The sequence below is a fragment of the Coregonus lavaretus genome (genome assembly GCF_964263955.1).
Source record: "Coregonus lavaretus genome assembly, chromosome: 7".
Classification (NCBI taxonomy): Eukaryota; Metazoa; Chordata; class Actinopteri; order Salmoniformes; family Salmonidae; genus Coregonus; species Coregonus lavaretus.
The window spans coordinates 36,484,869-36,505,244 of NC_139994.1; the positions used below are offsets into that span (position 1 = coordinate 36,484,869).

The following is a 20,376-nucleotide window of genomic DNA, read 5'->3' on the forward strand; positions in this document are numbered from 1 at the left end:
GCAGAATACTAGTAATAATTACTAGTCACTAGCTGTCAGGGTTCTGTGGGCGAAACAGAAACTGTCAGCAGAAGAGAGGATGCGTCTTGGTAAGTTTGTACTAGTCTGTAAAATACACTAAGCTTGATGATGATAACTGTACATTCACACGTATCTCGTAAACATAAGTCGCAGGTTTATTTCGGGTGTCCGTTTGAAGTCGATTGCTTGTTGTCGTTCGTCAGTCACAATTTCTGCCATAGATAACTTTAGCTTCAGCAGTAGCTATCTTTTTGGCGGCCAAGTTCTATGTCGTGTTTGAAAGTACGAATTTTAACAATGGATTTACTGCCGTTGTCAACATTGATACAGTAAAAAAAAAAGTATGTCTGTCGATGGACTGTAATGTAGAGGCCAGTGGTTACCTCCGGGAAAGTTGATATCGTGGATACGAGTCTCGTGTTCCAGTGACACCTGATATTTTGGGAGTGACATTAGCTTTGTTGCTATTCCGTCAATGTCTGGTGACGTCATCAATCACCTGGTTAGGTTCAAAGGGCTGTTGCTGTTTTGAGAGATGGGGAGGTCTTGAGTAACTAGATGACAGTGATTTAAAAAACCCAGAAAGGAATTTAAAAAGGCCCTCCTGGAAATTGAACAGAGCCTGGTTTCCCAAAAGCATTTTAAGGCTACATTCATCACTAAAACCTTCGTAGGAGCATCATTAGATCTCCAAGCTGTTTCCCAAAACCATCATTATTAAAGTTGCTCCTGAAAAGGGAAGTTTCACCCTGTGGGAATCTGGGCTTGTTTTCTTCATGTCCGAGGCATTTCTAGTGAGATGTTTCACACATAATTTCCCAGGAGGAAGTCAGGTCTGGGCCAAAGATTGTTATAACTAACCCAATGGGAGCAAATTAATCATAGTGGGCAAAACAAGCAAGGAGGTTGGCAGGGAGGGAGGGAGGGAGGGAGGGAGGGGGGACGAGATCAGAAAATAAATGTAGTCCTGCTTTGTGGCATTTCGAGAAGGCTCTATGTGATACTGATCGCACTATACGTTTTTGTGCGTGTAGATATGGTTGTCCTTGTTCGATAGAGCCGTTGGACATCTTTCAGTGGATTCATTGCTAAATATACAAGCTGATTTGTTCCAGACTCTGAAAGACTACAACTGGTGTGGGGCGGTGCTTCGTGCTCTGGCCCCGTCCCTCCCCCAAGGCTTTTTTGAAAGGGAGGCGGACACTAACACTGAAAGAACTGAAAAGACCACAATGGCTTCAAGTGTTTCTTCTCATCAACACAAATTCTACGATGGAGCATTTTTTTTTACTACATGGTGACATTCAACCATACATGTTTCAACCGGAATATAGCGAAGAGGATTCGAAACAAAGAGTTGGATTAAGCAAGAAGCCCAGCTAATTAATTAATTAATTAATTAATTAATATGCCATTTAGCAGACGCTTTTATCCAAAGCGACTTACAGTCATGCGTGCATACATTTTTGTGTATGGGTGGTCCCGGGGATCGAACCCACTACCCTGGCGTTACAAGCGCCGTGCTCTACCAGCTGAGCTACAGAGGACCACAGCTACAGCCGATGCCAGCACCAAGAGGGCAGATGACAAATACGGCGGCTAGCTAAGTAAGTTATTTTTCCTGCAAGCCACCTAGCTAGCTAGCTAACTTTAGTTTATCTACTGAAACCCATATTGTGTATTCCTGGCTAACATACTACTGTGTTACAGTGTGGGGAACTCAAATTATTTTTCTGTTTGTTAACTTAGCTAGCTAGCTAGACTAGCTACCTCGCTAAATTAGCTAAACAAGTACAGGTAGCCATATCTATGACAAAAAAAAAGAGGTTTTACAATCAGATCTATTGTATCTCGATTGTAAAACCTCTTCTCTTTTTAGTCATAGATATAGCTACTAAACAGCAAGCTATAATGTTATAACCAGCCACCTAAAGGTAAGTTTACCAGCAATTGTTAGCACATGACTGGAGTTGGCTGGCTAGTTAGCCTGGCACCTGCTAACTTGTTACTATGCACCAGGCCACCCGTTTGTAACTTTTTAGCAAACGTGTAACATCAGCAACTGTAAATAGTTTTACTAGCTAGCTATGTAACATAATTGACGAGGGTTGACATTGGTTATGATTATGACCGTGGATGCATTTCAAAATCACAGAAATATAGGCATGATGCAAGATAGGATTCCAAACAGATGTAAATAAAAACTGTTGGCTATCCAGCAAGCTAGCTAAGTTTACTAGCTAACAGTGAAAATGTAATCTCTGTGCCTATGCACATGTATGCATGTTCAACTAATCAACCCTAATGGTGTTATTCTGGCACAGTTCAACTGTCGTTGAAACTGTGCAATGGAGTATAATTCCAAATCTTTTTTTGTCTTTTAGACAATACCGTGTGGTGCCTTGGCTTCTTCCTGGAGTGGATTCTTGGAGAGAAACAGAATTCCTTTGCCTGCGTGTGTCATTGTAATAGAACTGTATCCCGTGAACTGTATCCCTCTCAATGGATTGGACATTATGATGGATTTCAAGCAGAAGATGACTCAAGAGGAGCTGAAAGGCAGTTTGATAATGACAACACTCCTCCCACAGCAGTACAAGTATTCCCTGAATTTACTTTAACTTACCTCTCCCATAATCTGCTTATCACCAGTTCTCTTAGATACAGATTGTTACACCAGATAATGTGATTTAACCAAAGATTTTTGGTATCCATTACTGGGAGTTAAAGGATAGGTACAGTTTGGTGTAGCACAGAATTTTCGACCAACCTTAACTTGGCGATGCTGTCTCCGTCCTTGATTCGTGGAAACAGGAGTCTCAATTGTCAGTGTACAGTTGCATTCTGAAAATGCTGCCTATCCCAGTAATGGATACCAAAAATCTTTGGTTAAATCACGTTATCTGTTGTAACAATCTGTAGCTACAGTATTCTGCACTTTACTACACCTGAGACACTCTCAGACACACTGAACTGTACTACACTGTTCATACTGTATTTTTTGTATGTTAGTTTTATGATATAACATTCTTGTTGAATACCCAGTTTTCTTTTTGAGTTACCATTAAATATTGTACAGTCCCCTGTATTTGTTTATTTGTCAATCTAATTATTTGGATATATCTGAATGTCTAACATCTGTTTGATGCTACAGAGCCCTGTACAGCTTATATAAAGATGTTATGTGAATCCATAAAGGCAGACACATTTCAAGGAATGAGCAAAAAGATCCATATTCATTTTATGGTTCTTTATCCGGCTTCGGTACACTGGCAATGGTGGGCTGTGGAAGCAGAGTGCTTGTGGTGAATGTCTTGTCACGTCTGTGGTTTACGGCCAGCTTGATAAGACTGCCGGAAGTGGTGTAGGGCTCATAGACCTTAATCACCAACTGTTTGGCCCTCTTGCAGAAGATTTGCCGGTACTGCCCGTCTCCTGGAAAGCCATGGTTGTGATGTTACCATTTTACACTTTTTGTGGAAGGGACGTAGAGCAACATGCCTTTGTTGGTAAAGGTGTCAACCGATTGGGACCTAAGTGTTTAGAGAGAGACTAGTGTATTGTTTAGGAACAATGAGGGGACATTGGGAGCTGCTTTCGGGAGGGAAGATCAGTCAACAGTGAATGGGCTGGGGGGCAGCAGAAGGTGTGAAAAGTCCCCATCCGTTCAGCCTGAAAATCCCTCTGATAATCTTTGGTCACCGTAAGCATCATTTTTGATAGCCGCAAACCACTGGCAGCATCGGGGTAAATCTCTGGTAGGTAGAACGGTGAAAGATAACTCATTTTCGCGCTAGAGAAGTTCTGAGATGACTGTGTGTTGGGCGTTCGAAGTAAACAATGCCATCATGTTTGTGGACTGCTGAGTGCTGAAGCGCGTAGTGCTTTAAATCGTCTGTCCTTGGTTGCAACTCTCACTACCGAGTTCCAAACTGCCTCTGGAAGCAACGTCAGCACAATAACTGTTCGTCGGGAGCTTCATGAAATGGGTTTCCATGGCTGAGAAGCCGCACACAAGCCTAAGATCACCATGCGCAATGCTAAGCGTCAGCTGGAGTGGTGTAAAGCTCGCCGCCATTGGACTCTGGAGCAGTGGAAACGTGTTCTCTGGAGTGATGAATCACGCTTCACCATCTGGCAGTCCGACGGACGAATCTTGGTTTGGCGGATGCCAGGAGAACGCTACCTGCCCGACTGCATAGTGCCAACTGTAAAGTTTGGTAGAGGAAGAATAATGGTCTGGGGCTGTTTTTATGGTTCAGGCTAGGCCCCTTAGTTACAGTGAAGGGAAATCTTAACGCTACAGCATACAATGACATTGTAGATGATTCTGTGCTTACAACTTTGTGGCAACAGTTTGGGGAAGGCCCTTTCCTGTTTCAGCATGACAATGACCCTGTGCACAAAGCGAGGTCCATACAGAAATGGTCTGTCGAGATCAGTGTGGAAGAACTTGACTGGCCTGCACAGAGCCCTGACCTCAACCCCATTGAACACCTTTGGGATGAATTGGAACGCCGACAGTGAGCCAGGCCTAATCGCCCAACATCAGTACCCGACCTCACCAATGCCTTCGTGGCTGAATGGAAGCAAGTCCCCGCAGCAATGTTCCAACATCTAGTGGAAAGCCTTCCCAGAAGAGTGGAGGCTGCTATAGCAGCAAAGGGGGTACCATCTCCATATTAATGCCCATGATTTTGGAATGAGACGTTCGACGAGCAGGTGTCCACATACTTTTGGTCATGTAGTGTATTTGAATGATATTGAAATCAATGTGACCGCCGATAACTTCATAACGAATATGACTACAAATACAAAGTTGCCCATTTCTTTGCAATTGTTACCAACAAAGATAAGAAGATGATTCAAGGAAAACCGAGATGACTGTATTAGAAATATAAATACAGTAGGCTATAGGCTATATTTTTCAATGATATTAAAATAAATGTAATGTTCATTCAATTTAGTTTTATTTAGCTATTTTTGCACGACTGTCTGTAATTTTTGCCTCAATACATTTCATGTGTAACGTGTGCAATGATGTGCCACATTTTTATTTATTGCATTATTATAGGGTAAGCATTACAATAAGTTGCCTCAGTATTTGTAGCCATGGGTGATACTTTATCTCTTTAGGAGCTGATCCGTCGTCAGTATTGTGGAATAATTCTAATGTTAAGGTAAGATTGGAAAGGGAGAACGCTGATCCGAGAGCAGTGCTTTGTTTCTTTCAATCTTATCAGTATTGACACATGCCTCAACGACGCACTTACCGAACGTTCTCGCTGCGTGGTATTTTGGGAAACGCATGTTACATCTTCGGCCGTTGTAGGAAAGATTAATCGTTAAAACACTCCTAAGCCTAATAAGTTCCATCACTTTAGGGAAACTTGGCCTAGAGCAGTAGGTCTAGAACTGGAGAACTTATGGAATGATTTTTGTGCCTTTTAATATCAAGCAAAACTTTTGAATTCAAGAACAAAATTATTAGTATTGCAAAGAAATTAAGATATTGAAAGCAAAACATTAACATTAACCCAAAAGTATTGAGAGAAAAATAAATAATATTGCAAGAAAATAATTTAGAAAGGCAAAAACAAATGAATTGTAAAAAAAATGTTTTCAGGGCCTCCCGAGTGGCACAGCGGTCTAAGGCACTGCATCGCAGTGCTAGAGGCGCCACTACAGACCCGGGTTCGATCCCAGGCTGTGTTACAGCCGGCCGCGACCAGGAGACCCATGAGTTGGCCCAGCGTCGTCCGGGTTAGGGGAGGGTTTGGCCGGCCGGGATGCCCTTGTCCCATCACGCTCTAGTGACTCCTTGTGGCGGGCCGGGCGCATGCACGCTGACTTCGGTCGACAGCTGTACGGTGTTTCCTCCGACACATTGGTGCAACTGGCTTCCGGGTTAAGCGAGCAGTGTGGCTTGGCGGGGTCGTGTTTCGGAGGACTCATGGCTCTTGACCTTCGCCTCTCCCGAGTCCATACGGGAGTTGCAGCGATGGGACAAGACTGGAACTACCAATTGGATATCACGAAATTTAGGAGAAAAAGGGGTAAAAAGTACCTTAAAAAAAAAAACATGTTTTCAGTGAAATCTTTTCAATGATAGCGTGAATGCGATGAAACTCTTCCCTCTTTCCCTATAATGGCTAAGATGGCTCTTCCCCCTCGCAGGGCTGCCGGCCCAGACGGCATCCCTAGCCGCGTCCTCAAAGCATGCGCAAACCAGCTGGCTGGAGTGTTTATGGACATATTCAATCTCTCTCTATCCCAGTCTACTGTCCCCACCTGCTTCAATATGTCCACCATTGATATAACCTTGCCTTAACGTTCTTTTGAGTTAGTCCTTGGTGAGACAGTTGACAAAGCTGTTGCTTGACTCAATACTATTAAAGCTGCAAGACATGGGCATTATTGCATATGGTTTTTCCTTACTAATGTCGACTGGAAAATCAGAGGCATAAAGCAGATGTGTTTAATTAGTTCATTGATTTGTCATGTCCATGCTGTAGCAATTTGTCGGCATAATTAACCATCACAAATTATTTTATTAAGTATATACCCCTTACTGTGGTATGTGGTTCCCAACCAGGGGTACTAGGACCCCTGGGGGTACTTGGCATATACGCAGTAGTTGAGAAGACTAATGAGTCCATAGGGTTACTGGTAAAATGCACATGAGGGGGTACTTCAGGGGTACTCCGGGCAGAGCAAAATTCAGATGGTGGTACAGTAACCGAAAAAGGTTGGGAATCACTGCCTTACTGTACACTTGGAGACCTGTGATAGAGAAACTCGTTTTCCTTGATAATGGTTTCCAACATAAGTTACGCAGAACTTCTGTATTGTAATTCTATTTGCAGAATACCTTATTGAACATTGACTTGTGGCTGGTAACAAATTGGCACTGTAAACTTGACTGAACAAGTTCAGCGACAATGGATAAGTCTGCCCTCCTCTTTCTGATCGGTACGAAGTGATATTCCTCCTCGGCTTCAATCGACTATGGAGAGGTCATCAACCAGAACTGCCTGTGAAAAAGGAGCACAAATTGTGCAAATCAATGTACAATTATCAATAAGTGCACTAGTCACAATTCAATTACAGTTTTTTATTGTTTATTGTAACTGCAAGCGTTATGTCAGAATGCATTCGTTGAGCAACTATCTTAATTTACTCGCGTTACGGCCGGTATGTACAGTACCAGTCAAAAGTTTGGACACACCTACTCATTCAAGTGTTTTTCTTTATTTTTACTATTTTCTACATTGTAGAATAATAGTGTAGGCATCACAATTATGAAATAACACATGGAATCATGTAGTAACCAAAAAAGTATTAAACAAATCAAAATATTTTTTAGATTCTTCAAAGTAGCCCCCTTTGCCTTGACAGCTTTGCACAATCTTGGCATTCTCTCAACCAGCTTCACCTGGAATACTTTTCCAACAGTCTTGAAGGAGTTCCCACATATGCTGAGCACTTGTTGGCTGCTTTTCCTTCACTCTGCGGTCCAACTCATCCCAAACCATCTCAATTGGGTTGAGGTCCGGTGATTGTGGAGGCCAGGTCATCTGATGCAGCACTCCGTCACTCTCCTTCTTGGTCAAATAGCCCTTACACAGTCTGGAGGTGTGTTGGGTCATTGTCCTGTTGAAAAACAAATGATAGTCCCACTAAGCGCAAACCAGATGGGATGGCGTATCGCTGCAGAATGCTTTGGTAGCCATGCTGGTTAAGTGTGCCTTGAATTCTAAATAAATCACAGACAGTGTCACCAGCAAAGCACCCCCACACTATCACACCTCCTCTTCCATGCTTCACGGTGGGAACCACACATGCGGAGATCATCCATTCACCTACTCTGCGTCTCACAAAGACACAGCGGTTGGAACCAAAAATCTCAAATGTAAAATATATTTTCATTTGTATAACACTTTTTTGGTTACTACATGATCCCATATGTGTTATTTCATAGTTTTCATGTCTTCACTATTATTATACAATGTAGAAAATAGTAAAAATAAAGAAAAACCCTTGAATGAGTAGGCGTGTGCAAACTTTTGACTAGTACTGTACTTCCAAAAAAGGTCTACATAAAAACGTACAAGCATATTCGGCACCTCCAATGCAAATCATTCGGTCGGAAGTCTACATCAGATCAATACATTGGAGGTGCCGAAGATTAAAAAAAATCAGTTGCTTGTACATTTTTTTTTTTACACCTTTTTTGGAAGTACATACCGGGCGTAAAGGGAGTAAATTAAGATAGTGGCTCAGCGAAACTCCATATTTGGTGATCAACAAATGTATTTTGACATTATAACACTTGCAGAGCTGGTGAATGGGAGTTTGAATCTGAGCTTCCTGGGCGTTAGAGAGGTCTCGAACGCACAGATACTGGTTCATATATACAGTGCATTCAGAAAGTATTCAGACCCCTTGACTTTTTCCACATTTTGTGACGTTACAGCCTTATTCTCAAATGGATTAAATCGTTTGGTTCTCATCAATCTACACACAATACCCCATAATGACAAAGCGAAACAGTTTTTTAGAAATGTTTGTAAATGTATTACAAATGTAAAACAGAAATACCTTATTTACATAAGTATTCAGACCCTTTGCTATGATACTCGAAATTGAGATCAAGTGAATCCTGTTTTCATTGATCATCCTTGAGATGTTTCTACAATTTGATTGGAGTCCACCTGTGGTAAATTCAATTGATTGGACATGATTTGGAAAGGCACACAACTGTCTAAATAAGGTCCCACAGTTGACAGTGCATGTCAGAGCAAAAACCAAGCCATGAGGTCGAAGGAATTGTCCGTAGAGCTCAGAGACAGGATTGTGTCGAGGCACATACAGTGGGGGAAAAAAGTATTTAGTCAGCCACCAATTGTGCAAGTTCTCCCACTTAAAAAGATGAGAGGCCTGTAATTTTCATAATAGGTACACGTCAACTATGACAGACAAATTGAGCATTTTTTTTCCAGAAAATCACATTGTAGGATTTTTTATGAATTGATTTGCAAATTATGGTGGAAAATAAGTATTTGGTCACCTACAAACAAGCAAGATTTCTGGCTCTCACAGACCTGTAACTTCTTCTTTAAGAGGCTCCTCTGTCCTCCACTCGTTACCTGTATTAATGGCACCTGTTTGAACTTGTTATCAGTATAAAAGACACCTGTCCACAACCTCAAACAGTCACACTCCAAACTCCACTATGGCCAAGACCAAAGAGCTGTCAAAGGACACCAGAAACAAAATTGTAGACCTGCACCAGGCTGGGAAGACTGAATCTGCAATAGGTAAGCAGCTTGGTTTGAAGAAATCAACTGTGAGAGCAATTATTAGGAAATGGAAGACATACAAGACCACTGATAATCTCCCTCGATCTGGGGCTCCACGCAAGATCTCACCCCGTGGGGTCAAAATGATCACAAGAACGGTGAGCAAAAATCCCAGAACCACACGGGGGGACCTAGTGAATGACCTGCAGAGAGCTGGGACCAAAGGACAATTGAATCCATTTTAGAATAAGGCTGTAACGTAACAAAATGTGGAAAAAGTCAAGGGGTCTAAATTCTTTCCGAATGCACTTTATTATCATGCTAGTTATCTAGCTAGCTAATTGTTTCAATGCATCTTCTAAATGAGAAATTACAAGACACTTACCAAAGGGTTTTTCCTGATGTCCTCCTTGTTAAAACGTTAGCTAGCTAGGCTAGTCAGTCCCAGTTGGCTAGCTGGCTAACGTTAGCTAGTAGCTACTGAGTCCTTTTTATCAGAAATTGAAAAGTTAAATGAATACAAAACGTCACGCTTTTTTACACACTGGCTGGCTAGTTAGCAGAAAACACTGTTGCCTCTCGGCATTGCTAGCTAGCTAGCTATCAAACAAAGCTGTACTGGCCATCATGTAAGCTGCTAACTGGGATATAAAACATTAGGATGAATGGTCACTCCAAAACCGGTTGACCAATAGAGAAGCAACATTTACGCCTCCCTCTAAACCCCACCTACACGGAATTAATGTTCCCAAACTTTGCAAACGCATAAAAAGGCAGCGAAAGCAAAGGGCAGGGTAACGTGGTGGAAAAAGTACACAATTGTCATACTTGAGTAAAAGTAAAGATACCTTTTTAATAGAAAATGACTCAAGTAAAAGTAAAAGTCACCCATTTAAAATACTACTTGAGTAAAAGTCAAAGTATTTGTTTTTAAATATACTTAAGTATGAAAAGTGAAAGTATAAATCATTTCAATTTCTTTATATTAAGCAAACCAGACGGCATCATTTTCTTTTTTTCAGTTACGGATAGCCAGGGGCATGCTCCAACATTCCGACATAATTTACAAACGAAGCATGTGTTTAGTGAGTCCATCAGATCAGAGGCTGTAGGAATGACCAGGGATGTTCTTTTGATAAGTGTGAATTAGACCATTTTCTTGTCCTGCTAAGCATTCAAAATGTAACGAGTACTTTTGGGTGTCAGGGAAAATGTATGGAGTAAAAATTACATTCATTTCTTTAGGAATGTAGTAAAGGAAAAGTTGTCCAAAATATAAATAGTAAAGTACAGATTACCCACAAAAACTATTTAAGTAGGACTTTCAAGTATTTTTACTTAAGTACTTTACACCACTGCCAAAGAGGGAAGCGTTTCATCGCAATCTCATTATGATTGAAAATGTTTCACTGAAAACAATTTCTTTGCATTTATTTATAATTCATTTGTTCTTGCCTTTCAGAATGATTTCCTTGCAATATAATTTATTCTGCTTTCAAAACTTTTGGGTTCATGTTTTGCTTTCAATATCATTATTTTTATTTGCAATAATAAAAATGTTGTTCTCGAATTTAAAAGGTTTGCTTGATATTAAAGGCACAAAACTAATTCCATAAGAACTGTGCTGAAATAAAGTAGGATATCAAAGAATTTGCACTGCTGTCAATCAAGCTAAGGACAAAATAGAGAACTTATCAGTCTTATCTATGGGACCAAGGTTGGTTAATTTCTGTTGATTCATGATTCTTGGTACTCTTGTATTGACTAGGCCTATACCTTTAGGATATATGACAAGATTGTTTTCATTTTGATAAATGTTGTCAACAGGTTAAAAGTACAGTTTGTTTGTAGGAAGAGTCTTGGGATAGTTGTATGTTTTAATCTTTGACCTTTGGCACACACAACCAAACCCGTCATTAAAGGAGAAGTTTGCTTTTTAAAAATGTAAATGTAATGTTATAGGGTCCAGACACTTGTTTTGCGATTTCACTTGTTTTTGAGAAACTTACCCCAATCATCCTCATTGTGCAGTATGGGGGCTCTGAAAAAAACATGAACAAATGCTCCAAAACACGTCCTTTTAGAAACTGACACACTCAGTATAGTGATACAGGTCTTTATATGTTGTACACATTAAATTGTGTCATTCAGAACTTTATTTGCAACGTTATATTCCATTTTGTGCGACTCAAGATGTTTTCCATATCCAGCTGTTCCATTCTCAGTGTAGCCTACTGCTACAGGTAACTGCCGAAATAAAGGAAACACTAACATAAAGTGTCGTAATAGGGCATTGGGCCACTATGAGCCACAAGAACAGCTTCAGTGCGCCTTGGCATAGATTCATAGTGTCTGCAACTTTGTATCCCTCATTTACTCAAGTGTTTCCTTTATTTTGGCAGTTACCTGTAGAATGGACAGAGGGGTATCGATTGAGTCGCAACAAAATGGAATATAACATTGCTGATAAAGTTCGGTATGACACAATTTCATGTGTACAACATCTAAAGACTTGCATCACTATACTGAGAGCTTTTCCTTTTCTAAAAGGACATATTTGGGTGTTTTTGGAGACTTAGTTCCTGTTTTTTCAGATCCCCTGTACAATGAGGATGAGAATGGTTGGGGCAAGTTCAATAAAATAAAAAGTGTATAAAGCGCGCCATACATATATTTTTGGGGGGCTTGTAAAAAAGCACAATTCTCCTTCTAAAGAGGTTAGTCAGATAACTTTTTTTTTTTTCAATCTCCTGCATTTAATCTGTCAAAGCTAATATAATATAGTCATACAGAAATAAAATATTTAGTTTATGTATGTTCTCTCTCTAGTGTTTCAGGTATGGACTGGAGAGCTGTGTTCACAGCCTTGGAGGCAGTGTGTGAGGAAAACATCACAGCTCTGTCTGGGCCTACCGACTTGCTGTACAGTAACGCTTCCGGGCGCTTGGTGACCTGCATGAGAAAGATTCAGGAACATGGCCATGCCCTCGAACCCGTGGTTGCTGGTTTTACTGCAGTCTACCACCACTATGACTTTGACACAGAGACCCCTGGGAATGGGTATCGCACACTGGTAAAGGTAAGCTATAATAACATACCTTTTCTACTAACTTCACTGCCCAGAATTATGATGTCAGTAGTCTAGAAGAAGTATCACGTCGTGTGATTGTCAAGAGACTGAGACAATCACACAGTCAAAAGACTGAGCAAGCTAGCAACAGAGGGATAATACAAGGAAGGTGAGATGGAGCATCTTGGATTACTAATATAATGCAAAACTAGAAATATATTCATTTTATTCACAATACCAGCTGACAAAAAAGCATCCCATCTCATCTCTCAGGTGCTGCAGTCTTGCCTTTTGCACATCATCCACAAGGGCCGCTACATTGCCTCTAACTGCCACAGGGCCTTCTTCAGGGCCAACCACAATGCCTCAGAGATGGAAGCCTACTGCAGTGCCCTGTGTCAGCTGCGGGCCCTCCTCTACCTCGCTCAGCGTCTGCTCCACGACAATGGTCACGGGCAGCTGTACTCCCTGCAGGATGGAGAGCTGAGCAGGAGGTTTGTGAGGGAGTACACCTCCATGCACAAGGCCTGCTTCTATGGCCGCTGCCTGGGCTTTCAGGTCAGTCATCACCACTTGTTGACTTTGTGGGAGGAGTGGCGCATTGAATTCAATATAATGTTGATAAGATATAATTTAGCAATTGGTCATTGTGAACGCTGGACTAAGCTTTTCATGACTTGGGAATATACTGATGGTGGATGATACTGTAGCCTCGTCGAGAACCAGGCTTCCCTGACAATAACGTTTTTGGAGGTATGGCTACGCGAGACTAATGATACTGAAATCCTAATTTTCCCTCCGTCTCCCCAGTTCTCGCCTACCCTTCGTCCGTTCCTGCAGACAGTTGTCATAAGCATGGTCTCATTCGGAGAGAGCTACGGAAAACAACAGTCTGGGTTAGGTCAGTCTCTGTAAATGTCTGTGAATTCTTTGGGCTGTAAGAACTTGTAAAAACGATATATATTTTAGTTTAGTGGAGTACAGGCTTACCTGAATAAACAACACAGACTGAATGCAATATTACATTTTATTAAGTCGTTTGAGGAATGGCCTCGTCTCTGAGGGAAGATCCTTGAGCCAGATGATGTGATTTCCCCGCTGGGGAAAGGAGTTCTAATGACGGGCCGTTATTATAGCTGGTGTTAGTGGGGAGATGGAGGGTTGTCGGTAACTTTTTCTATAATACAGCAAGTAAGAGAACACGGCTAAGTTTGACATATAAATGCATCCCAAGATGTATGCCTATTGGTTGAGAGAGAGAGGAAGGTGATAATTGCAGAAGTAGGTTAAACAGCAAGCGTGAGGAATGTGCATTATTGTGCTTATACACGGTAAATGGGTGAATGACATTCCACACATGGCTAATAAGAAAGAGGAGAAGAAACGAGATGCTATGCTGATGATGATATGTTTGTATTAATTCCCACCATGCCCGTAGAATAGGAAACAAAAGTGAATTATTTTATGCATACTGGATGAAGTTAAACAAACATTCAGAACAGCCTTCCTGATTGAACTTTCGTAATAGAACTTATCTCAATCAACCTGACTGACTATCTACTTAGTAGGGCCTTTTGTAAGATTTGTGGTTATCCTTTTGACATTTTTAAAAGGTAGTGCATAGTATGCACTGCCAAACAGACTTTGCATTCACTCTCCATTTCCCTCAGGTATGGCAGCTTTCTCCTTCCTTACCTCTGGGAAGTATGTCATTGATCCAGAGCTGAGGGGAGCAGAGTTTGAGCGGATCACCCAGAATCTGGACATGAAGTTCTGGAAGTCTTTCTGGAACCTCACAGAATCAGATCTTCTATCGGTGAGGGGAGAAGGGTGTCGACTAGCAATATGATATTGTATGCAAATAAGGATGTCTTGCATCTTGCAGTCTCTCCGGGTCTCTGTGTCTGTTTCCCCTACTTACTCAGTCTCTTTTCTTGCTCTTCCCATCTTTCTGTTGGTTTGATTGCTTTTAAGACCGTTTACAACATCCTCTTCATCATTTTATCCCTCCCTCCCACAGGGCTTGGCCAGTATAGCCTCTAACCTAGTGCAGCTGAACATCACCCTGACCATACCTCCTAAACCACTGCGCCTCCCCCTGGCCTCAGACCCCCGTCTCTTTGCCCCTGTGTCCCCTCCGGTGGCCCACTGGGGCCCTGGACCTGTCAACATGCGGCTCATCTCCTATGAGCTTCGAGAAGGACAGGTGAGCTCTCAGCTGTAACCTCAGTGGTTACTATGTGATGTTTTTATCACAGTTCTGCACTGTTTAATCATGTTAGTGTAAAAAGGTTCAGTTATGATGCAAACATCTCTCTCTCTTTCTTCCTTCAGGACAGTGAAGAGCTGCTGTCTTTCTCTCGTACAGAAGCTACCCCCATCTCCCTGTCTTTGGTGCCATTTGGTGCCCAGAAGCACCCTCCCTCCCCCTGGCTGCTGATCCACTTCCATGGAGGAGGCTTCGTGGCCCAGACCTCGAAATCCCATGAGGTATGGTAGGCCAGGGATAGTGGTGTGATGCCTGCAATTACTTAAGCTAGTCACTCACCTTAGTCTCTCAGTAATCAAGTTAAGTGGGGCTTAGCACTTACCATGAAGTCTACTTTCCTCTCTTTTAACACTTCTGTTTAATTTTCCTGTCACATCTCCATTTTCTCTCTCCATTTGTCCTCCATTCTCACTCTATCTTCCAGAACTATCTGAAGAGCTGGTCCAAGGATCTAAATGTCCCCATCCTGTCTGTGGATTACTCCCTGGCCCCTGAGGCCCCCTTCCCCAGAGCCCTGGAGGAGTGCTTCTACGCCTACTGTTGGGCCCTCAAGAACTGCCATCTTCTGGGTCGGTGTCGTTACTAATGTGTTAGAGTTTAGAACCAAATAAAAGGGTTCTTACCTAGACAGAGGACCTGCCGGTCAATATTATTAGTAATCTGTTATTGCAGTATTATAACAACCGCCTGTATCAGACCAGCTGGTACTGATTGCTCTGTCCCTCTGCCCCAGGCTCCACGGCTGAGCGTGTGTGTCTGGCTGGGGACAGTGCTGGGGGGAACCTCTGCATCACCGTGTCTATGAGGGCCATGGCCTGCGGTGTGCGTGTCCCAGATGGTATTATGGCTGCCTACCCAGCTACCCTGCTCACCACTGACGCCTCGCCCTCCCGTCTGCTCACCCTCATTGACCCACTGCTGCCATTAGGAGTGCTCTCCAAGTGCCTCAACGCCTACGCTGGTAAGGAAGGAAGGAAGGATGTGAAAGGGATGAGGGTATTAGGCAAAGCTTATGGAAATTAGAGTTAAGGGGCAAAGAATGTCTCAGCATTAAGAGTGATGTTTTTGTGTGTAGGTCTTAAATAACTGCATTTTCCGTCCTCCTTTTTTTCCCCAATTACCTCTTCTTCCTCTTTTCCACTTTCTCTCCAGGTGTAGACTCTCAGGTGGTACAGCCCACAGAGGGGACCAGCACGTTAAGTGCTCTAGGTAGAGATACAGCCTTGCTGATCAGTGACCTCACACAGGGGGCGTCCAATTGGATCCAGTCATTCCTTCCTGCAGAGGTCCTAGGGTCACTGTCATCGTCACACCATAGATCCCTCGATAACGAGGCCCACTACAGATCAACGTCACCCTGTTCCTCCTCATCCAACTACTCCTCAGGTCCTAGGGACTACCCAGAAGGTTTTGAGCCCCTGCGCTCTGAGCGCCTGTCTGTGATCCAGACGCCTAGCTGTCCCATTGTCAAGAACCCGTTTGTGTCACCGCTTCTATCCCCTGTCGACCTACTGAGAGGACTACCGCCTGTACACTTAGTGGTGAGAGGGGGGATGAGGGATGGAGGGAATGGATGGGTAAAGGGAGAGTGTGTGTGTGTGTAAAGGAGTGGTTGTGGTGGAGTCGATGCATTTGGAAAAACTGGTGTGGAGGTTGAGAGCGATGGAAAAGCCAAGAAAGCAAAAGAATATCAGACCTGCCAAACTGCACTCATTTTGCGGACCATGCACGCAATTTGAGGTCAAAGTTCGCAGGTACAAAAAACGACCCTAAAATATGCAGAAATAGGCTTCTAGTTGGAACATTGTGGTTTTTGACTCAACCGTCTGAAGTTGGAGCTGAGCCAATCAGAGGACTTGGGCGATGAGAAAAAATCACCCCCCCCCCCCCCCAGAGAGAGCTGTTCCACTAATACCCCCCTTCACAGAAAGACTTTTATAGATTAGTAGGCCTATGTTAATTAATCAGTTCTTGATCTGTCCTCTCATCTTGATATACAGTTGAAGTCGGAAGTTTACATACACCTTAGCCAAATACATTTAAACTCAGTTTTTCACAATTCCTGACATTTAATCCTAGTAAAAATGCCCTGTCTTAGGTCAGTTAGGATCACCACTTTATTTTAAGAATGTGAAATGTCAGAATAATAGTAGAGAGAATGATTTATTTCAGCTTTTATTTCTTTCATCACATTCCCAGTGGGTCAGAAGTTTACATACACTCAATTAGTATTTGGTAGCATTGCTTTTAAATTGTTTAACTTGGGTAAAACGTTTCGGGTAGCCTTCCACAAGCTTGCCACAATAAGTTGGGTGAATTTTGGCCCATTCCTCCTGACAGATCTGGTGTAACTGAGTCAGGTTTGTAGGCCTCCTTGCTCGCACACGCATTTTCAGTTCTGCCCACAAATGTTCTATAGGATTGAGGTCAGGGCTTTGTGATGGCCACTCCAATACCTTGACTTTGTTGTCCTTAAGCAATTTTGCCACAACTTTGGAAGTATGCTTGGGGTCATTGTCCATTTGGAAGACCCATTTGCGACCAAGCTTTAACTTCCTGACTGATGTCTTGAGATGTTGCTTCAATATATCCACATCATTTTCCTTCCTCATGATGCCATCTATTTTGTGAAGTGCACCAGTCCCTCCTGCAGCAAAGCACCCCCACAGCATGATGCTGCCACCCCCGTGCTTCACGGTTGGAATGGTGTATTTCAGCTTGCAAGCCGACCCCCTTTTTCCTCCAAACATAACGATGGTCATTATGGGCAAACAGTTCTATTTTTGTTTCATCAGACCAGAGGACATTTCTCCAAAAAGTACGATCTTTGTCCCCATGTGGAGTTGCAAACCGTAGTCTGGCTTTTTTATGGCGGTTTTGGAGCAGTGGCTTCTTCCTTGCTGAGCGGCCTTTCAGGTTATGTCGATATAGGACTCGTTTTACTGTGGATATAGATACTTTTGTACCTGTTTCCTCCAGCATCTTCACAAGGTCCTTTGCTGTTGTTCTGGGATTGATTTGCACTTTTCGCACCAAAGTACGTTCATCTCTAGGAGACAGAACGCGTCTCCTTCCTGAGCGGTATGACGGCTGCGTGGTCCCATGGTGTTTATACTTGCGTACTATTGTTTTCTGGAATTTTCCAAGCTGTTTAAAGGCACAGTCAACTTAGTGTATGTAAACTTCTGACCCACTGGAATTGTGATACAGACAATTATAAGTGAAATAATCTGTCTGTAAACAATTGTTGGAAAAATTACTTTTGTCATGCACAAAGTAGATGTCCTAACCGACTTGCCAAAACGATACTTTGTTAACAAGAAATGTGTGGAGTGGTTGAAAAACGAGTTTTAATGACTCCAATCTAACTGTATGTAAACTTCCGACTTCAATTGTAGCTAAATGTCAACAAACAGTTGGCTGCTAATGATAGTAATAGTCAGTTCACCAATGACAACAAGGCATGTTGAATGAATGCTAGCCTAGTAGTCAGACCTAACTTGATGGATTAGGTCAGAGATGGAGATCTGAAACAAGCTCATATAGGCCTAGTTCAGTTGTTTCATATTCCAAATAGCTTACAGTAATCTAGACTACTACATTGCATCCAGTAATTGAATAATTCCGAATCTTCTCCCCAAACAAAATTAAAAAGCTAGTTTACATTTTCACTAGACTATTCACATAAAGACGCCTATTAATTAGAATAATCATTTCCCCAAAATGAAAGTGTCATTGAGACAATCAACATTTTATTTAGGATCAAACTTGCCTACATTGATTGATATCATTTAAGACTCTAGGTTTCAATAAATGGCAGTTACAGGTAAAAAAAAAAAGCTAAATGCCACCTACAATCAACACCACCTTGTCAGAAAATCTTAGGGAGAGCCCTGGGCAATGTTCCCTCTAAGCTGCGCATGAGAACATTTTCCCAGGGAGGTTACACTATCAATGTTTCCCTCTACTGTGGGAATTATGATCAAATCAGCATAATATTAGTCCCTTTTAATGCAACATACCGAAACAAATCTAACTATGCAAGATTTACCAGTAGTCTGATTTTGTTTTAGGCAGAGCGCATCGGAAGGAGGACTCCATGCAATGACAGGCACGAGCGGTGGAGAGTAGATGCGCGTGTGCATATTTGTTCATATTCTTTGCTAGTTAGTGAGTTATTAGCCCAATTATAGCATATTTCTGGTCAGCAATGGGGGAGTGATTGCTTCCTACAAGAGCACAAAACGTTTAGGCCTACATTTCTAGCCATTTTGAATAAGCGAAGAAGCCAATAGGCAGAGGGTAGCATACATTTTTGACTGATTCTCTGTCATAATAATGGTATGGGAATAATAACAATAATAATAATAATAATAATGTTGTATTGCATCAAACAACACAATACAACAGCATTTTCAGCCTCTGTCTGAAGGACAAGTGGCTAAAGGGGTTATATCAAGCCCTGCATAATGTTTTTAGAAGTCTACATTGAACACCACACATTGGCTTCTACTGTAGGCAGTATCATAGGTATAACAGCTATTTTATTAGCTATTTCCATGTTAAAATGTTATGGGATGTATTTTCAATTTTTTTAAATGGTAGGCCACTGTTAAAACTATAACTTAAAAGGTGTTCACAGTAAACAGTGTGCACAGTAAACGTGTGCTGGAAGTTGCACAGATTTTTCACAACGTTCAAGTTTTCACTCAGCAGACCTGAAATTTGCTCAGTGATGAAAACATTGAGGGAACATTGGCCCTGGGGTGTATTCATTTTGCCGATCTGTTGCAAAACGTTTCTTAAACATTAAACGGAAGCAAACAGAAAGAAACAGGGAGGGACTTTCCTGAATTTGTCCAATAGAAACTCTAGTTTTAACTGTTTGGACTAATGATTACGTCCCTGATTGTACATTTAAACATATTTCTAGTTAGCTACTGAAGAGCAGCCAATTGCCAAGTACCCACAACAGTCTATAGCCTACCATTCCTACTGAGGCAGTCTTTTGCCAACAGCATTATTAGGTAAAAAAAGGTGCATTTGTCTATGATTTGAGCAGTGTGGGTGTCGCACGCGTGCTGTCGTGGGGGCCGGGGGTTCCGCCACCGCACTGAAGTAGTACTCATAAAAATCTGCAGTGGGTCTATTTTGTCATTGTTCACTGGTCTCTCTAACACTCCACGATTGATGGTCTTTCCACTTTAAGGGCCAATCGGGAGTTCAAATAATAAGCGATCACCCCGCCACTTGTTTTGGTAAACAGCTGAGGGATGGGGCTTGAGAAATATAGGTATAACCACCGAGCTATAGATGCAAGGACTGACCATCCATGAGATCAAAATGATACTTTTAACCATGTTTTGAAGCTATACAGTTTGTTTACATTAACATTGGCGTAAAACAAGCTTATATTTTGGGTTTGGAGGGGTATACTACAAAGCAAGATCAATAACTTTTTACTTTTTAGAAAGATAAGCTTGAAATGGGCATAGTCTAATTGCCTCAACAATCCAAAACACAAATCTAAGTTTTTTCTTAATTAAGCAAAAAATCAATAGTTATTTCTGGTTGTTTATCCAAACAGGGAAGCATACCCCCTTCCCTGTTTGACTGCTAGGTTTTATGGGTATTATGACACCTGCACTGTGGGGCTCTATAGACCCCTTTCTGTGTTTGCAAACATTACTGCATTAAAAAAAACATTTTTAGTA

General features: G+C 42.0%; 1 protein-coding gene across 1 annotated transcript in view; it reads left to right on the forward strand.

Moving 5' to 3' along the window:
- Window positions 1–20,376, forward strand: part of LOC311132893 (hormone-sensitive lipase-like) — a 23,004-nt gene continuing 2,628 nt past the window's right edge. The window contains exons 1-10 of the mRNA XM_084166260.1: window positions 1–89; window positions 12,153–12,402; window positions 12,667–12,951; window positions 13,204–13,294; window positions 14,064–14,209; window positions 14,414–14,599; window positions 14,728–14,883; window positions 15,087–15,231; window positions 15,396–15,623; window positions 15,815–16,203. Of these exons, the coding sequence (XP_084022386.1) occupies window positions 12,163–12,402; window positions 12,667–12,951; window positions 13,204–13,294; window positions 14,064–14,209; window positions 14,414–14,599; window positions 14,728–14,883; window positions 15,087–15,231; window positions 15,396–15,623; window positions 15,815–16,203 (1,866 nt within the window). The 5' untranslated portion in view covers window positions 1–89; window positions 12,153–12,162. The remainder of the gene's footprint in view (window positions 90–12,152; window positions 12,403–12,666; window positions 12,952–13,203; window positions 13,295–14,063; window positions 14,210–14,413; window positions 14,600–14,727; window positions 14,884–15,086; window positions 15,232–15,395; window positions 15,624–15,814; window positions 16,204–20,376) is intronic.